The 13626-nt window shown below is 40.7% G+C and overlaps 2 protein-coding genes across 8 annotated transcripts in view; one reads left to right on the top strand and one right to left on the bottom strand.

Annotated features, from left to right (window-relative positions):
• Window positions 1-2408, bottom strand: part of kif18a (kinesin family member 18A) — a 53449-nt gene extending 51041 nt beyond the window's left edge. For 2 of the 4 annotated variants that reach the window (XM_082528466.1, XM_082528467.1), the window contains exons 1-2: window positions 2332-2408; window positions 201-526 (exon numbers count right to left, since the gene is read on the bottom strand). In XM_082528466.1, the coding sequence (XP_082384592.1) occupies window positions 201-526; window positions 2332-2393 (388 nt within the window). In that variant the 5' untranslated portion in view covers window positions 2394-2408. Of the gene's footprint in view, window positions 1-200; window positions 527-1760; window positions 1867-2227 lie in introns of those variants that run through there. The other 2 variants (XM_082528469.1, XM_082528468.1) reach the window with 2 other exon arrangements.
• Window positions 2409-2443: 35 nt separating this feature from the next.
• Window positions 2444-13626, top strand: part of mettl15 (methyltransferase 15, mitochondrial 12S rRNA N4-cytidine) — a 62940-nt gene continuing 51757 nt past the window's right edge. The window contains exons 1-3 of one of the 4 annotated variants that reach the window (XM_082528645.1): window positions 2468-2484; window positions 3293-3373; window positions 4365-4583. In XM_082528645.1, coding sequence (XP_082384771.1) covers window positions 3371-3373; window positions 4365-4583 — 222 coding nt within the window. In that variant the 5' untranslated portion in view covers window positions 2468-2484; window positions 3293-3370. Of the gene's footprint in view, window positions 2485-2592; window positions 2610-2934; window positions 3034-3292; window positions 3374-4364; window positions 4617-13626 lie in introns of those variants that run through there. The other 3 variants (XM_082528642.1, XM_082528644.1, XM_082528643.1) reach the window with 3 other exon arrangements.

Here is a 13626-nt window from a genome sequence, read left to right as displayed (position 1 = left end):
TTTATCCAGCCCTGGAATAAAATCGTATCTTTGAAGGTCTATCCCCTTCACAGCAGTGAGGGTAATTTGTCGCTGCAGACAGATAAATAACTAGCACACTACAGAACGAGTTAATCAGCTCCACATCTTTTTATAATTGGCAGACATCATGACTAATTCAGACAGACTGTAGCTGCAGCTTGTACTCATTAATTTGTCACCTGTACAGTTGAATCCATTCATCACCCCATCCAGCACTCCTTTAGTGGTGTTCTCAAAAATGTCGACTTGTGTAGCATTCTCGTCGAAGACTAGGTCAAAAACAAACTTCAGGTCTTTGTTAGCCTTCTTATTGATGTTTCTGTTTCGTACTCTTTGTGACCCAAAGCACGACAAGTCCTCTTCTTTGGGGTCAAATATGAGCATGTGGTTATCGACGACCTGGACCACATTTCGACAGTTTTCGCGCTTTTCACTGTCATTGGCCGGCCTCACTCGAACAACAACCTTTACATGGCTGCACACATCACTCGCCATCTTGGTTTCCCTGCAAGGAATGAAGCATTACAAAACAAGACAACAAACAAATAAAATGTTAACTGGATTTCACAATCTTGAAAATATGCTGATAAAATTCAAACATGGTCTGAGGACTTTGAAGGCAGAGTTGAACTTGTTTTATGGTAAGCGAACAGCCTAAAAGTGTTTTCATACAGAATGCCACAGGAATGAGTCCTAAAAACTGGAAACACTTTAGCTTTTTTGAACTTCCAGTTCCATCGTCTCAAAGTGCAGACTAAGGTCAGGTCTCACTGTAATTTATAATATTTCTTGTCTGTTAACTACCAGACAAGCAATATGCACTCTGTGTAGAGCAAGGTTTCAACATTTGAAATCAGAGCAAGTCAAAGCTGTGCAAAGCTTGTGGTCAGAGGTCTACATACACTCATCATGACTGTTCTTTTTCTAGAGTGAAATGATTGTACAGGACACATCTTTACCTACTTAAAAAAAACAAGAATTGGGTGCACATGTTTGAATTTATTTGGGATTTATTTGAATCCAAACAGGGTCAAACATATACATACAGGTTCAAATATATAAATACACCCCCACACTAATATTTGGTAAAATGTCCCTTAGTAAGTTGCACCTTAGATGATTTTGGTAGCCATCAACAAGCCTCTGGCATAATTTTGGCTCAATATTTGATCAATCTTCTAGGCAGAAATGGCTTTGGGTAGGCAATTCCACAAGCTTACTGTTTAGTGCTTTATCCATTCCAAAAGCAGTTTTTATGTGTGCTTGGGCTCAGTGTCCTGCTGGAACACCCAACTGTGACCATATTTCAACCATCTAACTGTTTATTTGAGATAAAGTTAAAGAATTTGTTTGGAGGTTGTCCTTGTTCTTCATTATTCTCTCCACTTTGTGTAATGTACCAGTATCACTATGAGTGAAAAAAGCCCCAGAGCATGTTGCTACCATTACCATGCTTGACGGTTGGTACAGTGTTTTTAGGATTTATTACCATGACATGAAATTACCATGGCATTCATGCACATGATGAGTCTATCTAAACCTCTGACCACAACTGTACATAAGGATACTGAAACTTTCACAAAACTAATAACAATAATCTTTAAATAAAAAAAAATAATACAACAAAAACCTACACTTGTGTTTTAAACGTTTTGGGTCAGGGACTGATACTCATGGACATTTTTCAGTGACATTAAAATAAAATAAAGATATATATCTATATATACACACACACATACATATATATCGTGGTAATCGGAGCACTAGGTGCGGTGACTGCCAAGCTAGGCGAGTGGCTCCAGCAGATCCCGGGAATAACATCGGAGGTCTCTGTCCTGGGAACAGCTAAGATACTGCGCAGGACCCCGAGCTTGAAGGATAAACCGCCCGCAGGGGCGTGCTGGGTGTTATTTATATTTATATATATATATATATATATATGGACCGGGGATTCACTTTAATAACAGCATAATATAATCAAATGCTGTCTAACATGTATTAACACGCAATTTTCAGGTACAGCTAGCTCAGTACTATTAAATGGAATAAACAGTCGAAGTCGAGCACACGTTACAATGTGATGACAATCCTGCCAACGTAAATACAGCAGGACTGGCCAGCCCCTGCCATCTAGCTAGCTGTAGTACAGTCACTAACAGTAAGATGGCATTGATTACTTCGTCTCCGATGCAATCTTCGGTCTTACCTTTTGTTAGTAACGACTATCGTCCATATCCCTACTAAGGCGACACTTTCAGATCAAACGCTCGGTTTAAAAGTAGCTCGAATTAAGTGAATAAACTCGCTAACCTTGTCGCTAGCACAACCGCCGCCAATATTTTCAAAAAAGCTGTCGTCTTCCTCTGTGGCATCTGATAGGTCGAGAGGGGCGCGTCACTAGGCGGGCCGTGGTGACGCACAGTGCACGCTGCGGAAGGTGGCGCTACTCCGTGGTGTGCTACGGTAAGCTACTGCCGCTTTCTGTGCATAAGCACGGTTGTCTGGCTCAACATTTGTGAAACTTGATTAAATGGACCTGACTACACCGTCGGGTCCTTTTCAGTATATTTTATTGACAGTCTCTGTAGGTATGAAGCGCGGTCATCCAACATGGTGGCATAGCAACGGTATCCTCTGCATCGCTTTATTTAGATGTAACATGTCCAGCCTCTGCTGATATCATAGCCTGTATACACGTTTTACAGAGCATTAGGGTGGGCTAAACATTCAAAATTTAATAGATAATAGCTTTACAGTCATGGCCACGTCAAACACGTGCATGCCTTTTTGTATCTGCTCCATGTTCAGGCGTTTTTAGCTAGGTAGATAGCTAACCTTTACACCAAAATACTGTTTTTGTGTGGGGAGTTGCTACTAAATATCACCATAAATGATGGCACATGTTTGTTTAAGGGAACTGCTAACCTCTAACAACCTACAGATAAGTTAGTACGACCTTCCTACTCCTAGCTTGAAGGATAGCAGCTAACGTTTAGTAAACAGCAAGAAGAGGTAGGTGTGTGTGTGTGTGTGTGGGGGGGGGGGTTCATGAGAAAAAAGGACCTACTTATTAAACTACACAATAATATCTGCATCAGTCTTTCCCTACAATACAACTCTTATTGTAGTTGTAGGCTATAAAATACAAAATAATCACAGGCATCTGAGGACAGACAGACAATAGTGAGGTGTGTGATAGGAATGACAGATGGGTTCAAGGTAGGGGTGGGATTACATCAGGGATCAACTCTAAGCCCCTTTTTGTTTGCAGTGGTGATGGACAGATTGACAGATGAGGTCAGGCAGTAGTCTCCATGGCCTATGATGTTTGCAGATGACGCTGTGATCTATGGTAAGAGTAGGGAACAGGTGGAAGAGAGCCTGGAGAGGTGGAGGTATGGTCTAGAGAAAAGAGGAATGAAAGTCAGGTGAAGCAAGACAGATTACGTGTGTGAATGAGAGGGAAACAGGTGTAACAGTGAAGCAGCAAAGGACAGAGTTAGTGAAGATAGATGAGTTTCAATACCTGGGTCAGCAAATCAAGGCAATAGAAAGTGCACAAGAGAGGTGAAGAATAGAGTCCCGGCAGGCAAGTGTCAGCAGAGCAAATGGCCTACCACCTACATAAAAAGGGAAAAACTGTAAATAGAAACTATTGAGATAACTTCATGTCTTATGGCTGAAGCTGAAATGGGGACGTCATTTGCCTGGAGGAGTTTACTCGTGCTAACATGGTGTCATGTAGTTTAGATACCTGCTAATGAAGCTCATTGCAATAATAATAATAATAATAATAACAATAATAGGTGTTTTCCTAGGTCCACAAGATAAAAAAGCGCCGTCAATTGACAATAAAAAGAAATATTGCTGTGAGATGGAATACAGGTTTTTCACACACATGAATTCACATGTGTCTGAACCACTGCTGTAAAGTATGTATAGACGTGTATAGAATGCTTCACAATATTACTGCAATCATGAACTGAGAATCATGGCCACATCTTTAAATATATTCAAAATGAAGTGTGTTATTGGAAAGGTTTAGTCAGTCAACAGTTTTTGCATCTGCCTTGAATTTAGAACCGTAATGTTTTCCTCTTCCAAGTAACGTAAGATAGCTTTTAATTCATAGTTTTGTATTGTTCCTGTTCCCACCTGTTTGGTCTCAGTGCAGCTGTTAAACTGGATAAACCCCGGAGTATACTATAAGCTTCTCCAGAGCACAGCTTCATGATGATGGAGTGTCAACTTTAAAATAGTACTACACACCAAGTTCCTCTTGATTAGCTTAACCTTCCATCTTTCTTCTCATCATGTAACTTTGCTAATTTACTTCTCCACAGATCATTATAACGATCATGATTTTCCACATGACTGTCCGCTCTTACCCAATGATGCGAAAAACACATCTGGCTGCGCGGAGAGCATGGAGAAGGCTAAGGCCGAGATTGAACTCCTGTTTCGTTGGTGCATCTTCTGGTCCAGGTCATGAGGACAGATCCGAAGACCCGTCTGCTGTTTCAGCTGAAAAGCCTCCTCACATGCCTGTCATGTTGAAAGAGGTACTTCAATACTTAGACATTCAACCAGCTCAGGTACAATTTTTGGTGTCCTTAATAAAGTTCATGTCTGTTTGTTTAACCATTCTTTTAGAAATATGTCAAATATTCATTCGGACAAAATGAGGGCTTTAGGCGGGCATTCAGGTAGCAGTGGGTTGACTTTTTACTTGTGTTTATTAACATTATTTCCAATTGAACCTTTTTACCTGGTGTATTTCCATATTAAAAAGGCCCTGGAATGTGCTCAGACTGTAGGCAAATCTGACGCAGGACTAAATTGAATCTCCAGACTGACTGCCGACAATATTTGCAAGTGATTAGATCATATTTGTGTTTTCAGGGATTGTTATCCGGTCTGCCTCGGTTGCTGTGGTAATAGCATAGGCATGCAAACTCATACTGAGAGGTGTTTCTCATGTCCCCAAATTTTGATTTTCTTATGTGTGTCAGAGCTTTTGAAAGCAAGTTATTGGCAGGCTGTTGCGTGCATTGTGTCGGCTACTGAGGTTTACAAAAAGGTCTCTTCTCATTGTGATTTGAGGATTGAAATGACCTGTTTCCTGATTAACCATCCTCTTCACAAAGGTGTTTGTTGCTAAGGTAAAATTCTGTTCACACACTACATAACAACTTGTTGTTATAAAGGCATTCATGAGTTGGACAGGGTGGCAGTATCTTGGCTTTCACTTAATGTATGTACTACCAGGACAGATGGGCATGAGTCAAAAGCCTTCTGGCGTGGCAGGCAGGAAAGGAGGGAAAAGTAATGGCCCCCTCCACCCCTCAGATAATGGATGGTCAAGGCAGGTGGGGGCCATGGGTCAACAACTTAGTCAGGAATTGCGCCACTGTAAGTCTGTTGGCAGGACACAGGGTGCTGCATCGCTCCTGCCTGAACTTTAGCACCTCTAAACTCCTCCGCTACCCGCCCATGTGCCAACTGTCCCAAGACAGCTTGCCAATCAGATGCTATTAAAAACAGTTTGATAGATTTTATTTTTTTTTGTACAGTATGTGCTGTAGACCTCACTTGGTGTGACGTTCTGTGGAAATGATGTGTGATTACCTTCAGAAGTCTTTCTTTAGTGTTCCTTCACTGCAGATGTTTGTTCTTTCATGTGAGAACATAGTGTTACAAATGAACTTGTAACATTGCTGTAGATAAAGACCAACCTTATCGTAGTGCTGACTCATAGTCATTCGTATTCATATATCTACAGGGCTAAATATAACTGCATAACTACAAAAATATAACTATAACTTGTCAGGGAATCAAATGTGAATTCTGACATGGCTCTGACAGAGCTGCCATTTAAGTGCTTAAATTTGTAGTGGGCGTGTGGTGTTGTCAGTAACAGATCAGTTGCTTTGAGGAGGAAAACCTGCCCTTAATTGCAGACAAATGTCCAAACGATTAAAGATTAAATGGGCTTTATAAAAATAATCACTAATATGTAATTGCTCTTGTTGGCTGAAGAAGAGTTTGTATGAATGGAGGACTTACACGATGATGGGTATCAGAGCAAATACTGCAGTTAAACTGAAGTGTGTAAATGGAGGCTTTCAGTGCCCTGCTGCCTCCCACACAGGACGTCTGGCTGTAAATCTGTATGCAGGTATCTAATTTGCAGTGGTAGCCTGCGCTCTATTTTCTCAGTTTTACAAATGGCCATCATGCTTGTTGGGTCTTGATTGATAGTTTGTCATATTTCTTGTCTGAAATTGTATCCTTGCTTAATGAAGAACACTCTATCTCACCATGAATTGCCTTCAAAGCCCCATATGATGGCTTTTCTTCCTTGGTTTAATGCAGGTCTGTGTGAAACAGCTTGCTGGGACAGGACTAAACCTAAGGTGATATTTTCTTTTCTCTGCCTTTTTAACTATTTTGTTATAGGGATATTTAAATTGGTGTGTCAGGCCTCCACTTTGATATAGACTGAAATATCTCAGTAGATAGATTATTTGTGTACACTAAGGATAAATTAAAATGGCCTTTAACAAATGTTAATTCTGTTATTTGATTTTTTTTTTTTTTCACCAGAGAAATCTGAAATATGGTATGTGATGTATCTGAGGGATGTGATGGCCAGGGAAAACAAGATTGTTAAGCTGTGGCTATGTAGCCAACGGTTAACGTAAGTTAACATTTTAACTGTTAGGTTAAAGATTTCAGTTGTATTTTTTTTATGTATTTATTTAAAGTTAGGTAGGGCACTCTAGATGGCCTGACAGCAAGCTATAGCGATAGCCTTAGCCTTAGCTATTAGCTCGTATTAGCTTTGGTCAGTTATTTGGTCAATGTTTTAAAGGCCCTACCTAGTTGAATAGATAGAGACCATGACTTTAACTACATATATGGAGCTACCAGTCAGATTTAATAACAGCTGGTTAAAAGGTTTAATGACTTTATCCAAAGTTGACTTTAAAAAGTTTTTATATTCGCACAAGTTCCTTGACTTTATTTATCACTTCCAGTGGCGCCAATCAACATCATTGGCTCAACCCAGCAAAACATTTGAACAATGCCATGCCATGTTAATTTGCATTATGAATGCAGCAAGCTAAGAAAAACCTTTGCACTGAACCATGCACCGTGTGTGCATGGTTCAGTGCAACAAAAAAATGGGACTGTATGTTTCCCGATTTGGCTGTTAACTGGCTCTTTGGGGTGCAGGGCTGGGATATATGTGTTCAATATTCTTTGAGTGTTTTTGTTTCTCCCATATAATGTTTCTGACGTAATTAGACACGATGGTCAGCTGATATGAAGTACTTTATTTATCCCATATTTGAGTTGATTTGAATTGGAGCCTGCTCATTCCCTTGTTGTATACAGAATTTGTATTTGTGTTTTCTAGTTTAGCCTGTTGTCATGGACGCCCAGGTACTTGTACTCCTCCACCACATCAACATCCTGTCAAATTCACCCACTAGTGCTCTGTACTCCTCCTGCCCTTCACTAATACATCCAACCACTGCAGAATCATCAGAGTGTTTCTGTAGGTGACATGACCTGGAGTTGTACTGAAAGTCTGAGGTGTAGGAGACAACACAGTCCCTTATGGAGCTCCTGCACAGCACCAAATCAGACAGAGCACTGTCCAGTGTCACATACCTACCTGTCTGTCAGGCAGTAATCCATGAGATGGTGGACAAGTTCACTTGCTTGCTGACTTTTTCCATTTCCTCCCTGAGAAGCAGCAGCTGGATCATGTTAAATGGATGTGAAAATTCAAAGACAATGATTCTCACAGTGCAGCTGTTAATATCTACGGAAGTGCAGTCTCTCTAGAATGTAGATGATTACATCATCCACTCCCAGATTATGTTGATTTGTTAACTGCAGAGGGTCTCCCTGTGGTCTCAGGTGGGCTAAGACTAGTCTCTCCAGCACCTTGATCATCATTGGTGCTCATTAAGTTCTGATGGTTTGGACTACAGGAACCAGACAGGAAATATTTTACAACACTTGTACTTTCCTCTACTTCAGACTCAGGTTGTAAATGTGACTCAGGATCACAGACAACTGCACAGGTCAACTGAACCTAGGTGCTGTTACTATCGGGTTTCGCTCCTTTTCCATTATGTACTTTCTGCAGCTGATGCCTAACCTGCCCAGAAGAAGGGCAAAATCACTGACAGTGGTGGGGGGGATGTGGAGGCCAGTGATTTTCTTCCTTCCACTCGAAACATCCCTCGTGCTTTTCTGCTCAAGTTTAGCCTTCAGCTTCCTCTTGTTCCTCCTACTGCACCCTCCGGAGTACTTACTAAGATCTGAAAGTTATAAGAATGCAGTATTGCAACTTTCGGCATGGAGGATTATATTTGCCATGTGCATCTTTACCTTCAAAACGCTTTTCTGTTAGCTTACTGCATATGTTTCTTTTCTGTTGCTTTGTTTTCTGCTGATAAGCTATTGCGCGGGACGTATACCAATCTGATGTTGCCGATGCAGTGGGCGGGGCATAGTCTGTTATCTTCTGACTACAGAGACAGAGAGAGGTAGCGGTGTCACAGGCTAAATTATTTACTTCACTTTTGTACAGTTTTCTTAGTGTTTCCTACTTTAGAGTCACAGATTTGTTTATTTTTTTTAAATGTGTAACTGACTCGACAATTCGGCACTAAGAACACCCCTAACTGCGATTGCGGTATTGTTCCTGAGACGGCGCTGAGTGAGTTTATCATGGCAATTTGCAATCATAGAGATTCTGGCAGCTAAGAGTTGGGAATGACTGCTCAGATTTTTCATGAGACGCCGATGAGAGCTGGAGTGACTCAACTCCACTGTGTGCAGACAGAGATGGAGTTGTATTTTATTTAATTAAAACAAATGTACTCATTTTTAAACTTTTCTTTGTTACAGTGCTTTCACGTGGTTAAAAAAAAGTTTAAAAGGATGGAGTTGTACACTTGCGCAGGCTATCTGTTTGCGTAGGGGCCCTCCTCTAGAATAGATTAATGAGCCATCAGCTGAGAGTCCAGGAGAAAAACCCTGAGCTGCTGTAGGAGGAGAAACGAGCTGCCTACTCTTAGATGTCAGCCTCAACACACTCCCCCTTGTGGAATTAACGAGGCCATGTTAACCTTGCCTCAATATCAGTCCTTCAGCAATCAATTAAATATTGAGCACCATTTCACAACAAAATAACTCTAAATCGCATAACATTATTCTTTTGTCATCTATAGCAAGGGTCAAATATCAAACTGTATCAAACGTGTTGGGATTTAGGTGGTGGTGGGTTTAGGTTAACACAATTATCATCCTATTGACAGTTTCTGTTCAGCTGTAACATGGCTGTAGTACTAATACTCCTACAACTTTACAAATCCAAGGCAGCAGCAATAAGTAAAAATAATCAATATAAAAACTTTGATTAAGTGTCCCAAAGAAGTGCATTAAGCCATTCTGGGTAACTGTAAAGAAGAGCAGAGAGCAGGTGGCCACCGATGTGGTGCTTGCGATCCATAAATAGCGCAGATTAGGCTAGACTCATGACGACAATAGAAATGTAGCACAAAAATACAACAAAACAGGCAAACCACAGGTGTTGTGGCTGTTAAGTTGCTGAATCGTTGCAGACTTTGTTGAGTGCTGCGTTTTTCACTTTGTTATTTGGGTTATTGAGCTTGCTAGAATTCGGACACATGAAGAGGCAATCCTTTCTGGGAAAGGTGACCACAAAACACTGCCAGCTGTTTCTTATGAATGGTAAAATGGTAAATGGCCTTTATTTGTATAGTGCTTTTACTAGTCCCTAAGGACCCCAAAGCGCTTTACACATCCAGTCATCCACCCATTCACACACACATTCACACACTGGTGATGGCAGCTACATTGTATCCACAGCCACCCTGACAGAGGCGAGGCTGCCGGACACTGGTGCCACCGGGCCCTCTGACCACCACCAGTAGGCAACAGGTGAAGTGTCTTGCCCAAGGACACAACGACTGAGACTGTCCAAGCCGGGGCTCGAACCGGCAACCTTCCGATTACAAGGCGAACTCCCAACTCTTGGGCCACGATCGCCCCTGAAGAACAACAGAACACAGAAAAAAATATAGCGTGCCCCTGTGTGATTAAAAACAAGCTGTTAAATGACATTTAACAGCATTAATTTAACTTAATTTAATTTATAATTTTTAAACCAGATGGCATTTAGAATTTGCACTGAGCAGCCTTAAGAATAATAACTACCTGCTTAATACTGTGTATGTCCCAAGTCTTGCTGCCAAAAACACCTCCAATCTGTTGGGGCATGGACACAGCACCTCTGGGGTATCTTGCGGTGTCTGGCAGTGGGACATTGGCAGTGAATGCTCTAAAACACATTAAGTGAATGTGTTTTAGAGCATCCCTTGGATGCTAAGTCAGATCGCAATCTGAATTTGGATCCTGGGCTCTTTGTCGAGTTCTTTAAATCAAGTCCTGTGCAGTTTTTGCGGTATGCTTGGGGGAGGGGGCGTTCCCATCAGGGAGTGGCATGATTGTATGTGCCCAAACAAACATCTGCAAAAATGCAAGGACTCTTATAATGATAAACACTATTAATACACCTCACCTGTTAGTAGTTTTTTAATTATCTGTGGCTGATCTGTATATACTTTATTGTAGTTTAAGGTAATGATAGATCACAATCCTTTTTTTTTTTACTAGGTACTGAGTGTACCAACTTAGAAAGAAGGGCATAGTTGAGGCTAATATGATCTTGTCTCGCTAAATTAGTTTAAAGTCTTGCAGATGAATTCTGGACCTCCTTAGGGAAAAAGAGAAATCCCCATGTGGACAAATCCACAGTACAGAGAGTACAGTTTACTTTAAAACTAATATGAAATCTCTCTTTCGATTTCTTTTTTAAATATATCCAGTATATCCAGTCCATTGTCAAGGTGAACTGCTGTTGTCAACACAAGCATACAAGCAAGGGGTAATATGATCTTGTTAAAACCATTGAAGTTGCTGTTGCAGTCAACATAAATATGAAGTACACCAAGTCAGACAAGTTAGACGGTGAAAATGTTGTTTTTTTTTTTAAATTTTGTTTTGTTTTTGTAACTAGCCTTAGAACACAGTTGGGACATGCAAAACATATTATTAAAGGTTCATTAATTTTATAAAAGACTTTGACTAGTAGTTAGCTCAAGACATTGCTTGACTTTAGTCAGAAGTTCATTTTATCAGTATCCCTGCAGTTTTGTCTTTTTTTTTTTTTTTTTTTAGCTTATCACTTTCTGTAGTTGGGTGTGTATTAATCTGCGAGCACTTGTGCCCATTTAGTCATTCATTTAAAAACAACATCAACAAAGTCAGCTTACCATTTTATCTGTACTTAATTTGCTGCCACAGTGTCTTCTGGGTCATGCTGGTGTTCTTTTTTCTTTTTTTTCTCCTTTACACTCCTTTTTTGGAAGCACTGAGTAGTGAAAGACGAGGCTGGTAAATAATTGATCCTCGTAATTAAACACTCCAGCCAGGGATGCTGGGGCTGATTGACGGCCAGATATTAGGCCCTTGTCTCGTAAGGTTGCAAGTTTAGTCTGAGGTTATCAGTGGCCAGAAGAGTCTTTCTCCCTCCCTGCCTCATTACTTTCATGAGTAGAACATTTCATAGTGGAGTGGTGGGTGGGGGTGTGGTGTGAAGACAGTCTGGGACTTCATTAGCCAAATGGGGTGCCTCAGTCTACAGAGCGCCAAATCGTTCAGCCTTGCTGAGCAGACAACCCCTTTGTGGGTGCCGCACCGCACTGTCCTGTAGACATGTTTTCGTCCTTTCATCTTACACATTCTTCAGCCGCCAGTTCACTTTAACAACAATAAACAAACAAATAAAGAAGACTCTTTAGTGTGCCTCGCTGTTACAGCTTAACTAATGAAACCTTCCCCCTCCCAACTTCCAAAATCTAAGTGCTCTTTTTTTTCCAGTTTTGCTGCATCGCTTACAAAACTATCTTACAGTTTTTGGCACACTATGCTCCTGAATCTGAACACTCCCTTCGAAGTGAAAATTTTCCTAGTTGTTGGACCTTATTATTATTTGACTGGCTTTACCACGGTAAGACAATTTAAACTGCGCGTGTGCATGTATGTGTGGATACAAGTGGGTGAAGGGAAAGGGGAGAGGCAGAAGGTGTGTGAGAGAAATCTTCCAACAACTCACGCACACGTAAAATCGCAGAACAGCAGCATAAATCGGAGGGGAGTGCTCTGCTACAACATCAATTCCTGAGTTGTATTTGCATATAGTTTTAATAACAATTATTGACACTGTATAACTCACACGAATCAAATGTTGTTAAACTTGGCAAAAATACACTGGAAACTCTCCTTCATGTCGAATTGAAGCTATTATAGCAGGTTTTATTGCAATATTTACATTTGTTCCTGGTGTGTGAGTGTGGGTATGCAAATCAGATACATGCCCTGTGGACAGCTGGATTGAGATGACTCATTCCTGCAACACATCTTCATATGGTGTTTGTGTGAGGTCCAAGTACATTATCTGAATGGTCTTTCTTTTAAATATGTTCAGCATGAATCTATAATCTATTATTATAGCTTGCCTTTGGTTAGCTCATTTATCTTTTCTTTGTTGACTGTGATTTTTTTTTTTTGAATCTGTCTTACATGAAGTTGTTCCCGTCGTTTTTATTTTGTAAGGGCTTCAAAATGTGCAGACATAATTCCTGTAATTTGGACAAACTATTTTGAACCCTAAATGGGGTAATTCTACTCTTCACCTGAAAGCTGATAGTTAAGACAGTAGTTGTAGAATCCCCTCTGTTAGTATTATTAGCCTAGGTCATGTGGCCTATTCAAACTGAGGATGATTTAAATCAGCTTTCTTTGTGTACTCCTTTACTGATCTTCCTCTGCATGTGTTCCTGCATTTAAATGAGCTTTATTAAACTACTGTTGTGCCTTTTCTGATAAAAGTCAGTTGCAGTGACCTTATCTGTGTAACTAACATTATCTATATTCCCACAGCATCCAGATGAAGTGCTGTTGTTCTCAGCTGGAGTGCTCCTACTCCTCGCAAACCCTGTTCCCTGACTAATTTGGCAGGGAAGACCATGTCCGCTCGACACTACATGACACTACAGACCTAAACCAGTAGCAGAGGTTTCCCACTTATGCTCACACAACTTCCCCGCCACAGCTACCTCCACAGTTTTAAAAATACCTACTTAATGAACACAACAGCGAGCACATTTCAAATATTTGTAGGAAGGCATTTCTGAGGACTACTGCATCAGTTCGAACATCAAGTCCCACAAGTCTCGCCCTGTCCTCTTGACATTGGGCAACTTCTAAATTTAATGCTTTAGAGGCCAGTTATGCTTTCCCCTCACCTTTTGCTGATGTGTACCCGAAGGAAATGTATTTACACTGGCACCACACCCAGTTGTAGTGAATCGCAGCATCCCTATATTAGAGATGGACCGATCCGATATTACGTATCGGTATCGGTCCGATACTGACGTAAATTACTGGATCGGATATCGGAGAGAAATAAAAAATGTAATCCGATCCATTAAATAT

The sequence above is a fragment of the Aulonocara stuartgranti genome (genome assembly GCF_965226115.1).
Source record: "Aulonocara stuartgranti genome assembly, chromosome: 1".
NCBI lineage: Eukaryota > Metazoa > Chordata > Actinopteri > Cichliformes > Cichlidae > Aulonocara > Aulonocara stuartgranti.
Note: the sequence above shows the minus strand (reverse complement) of the source record. Positions and strands in the feature narration are given on the sequence as shown.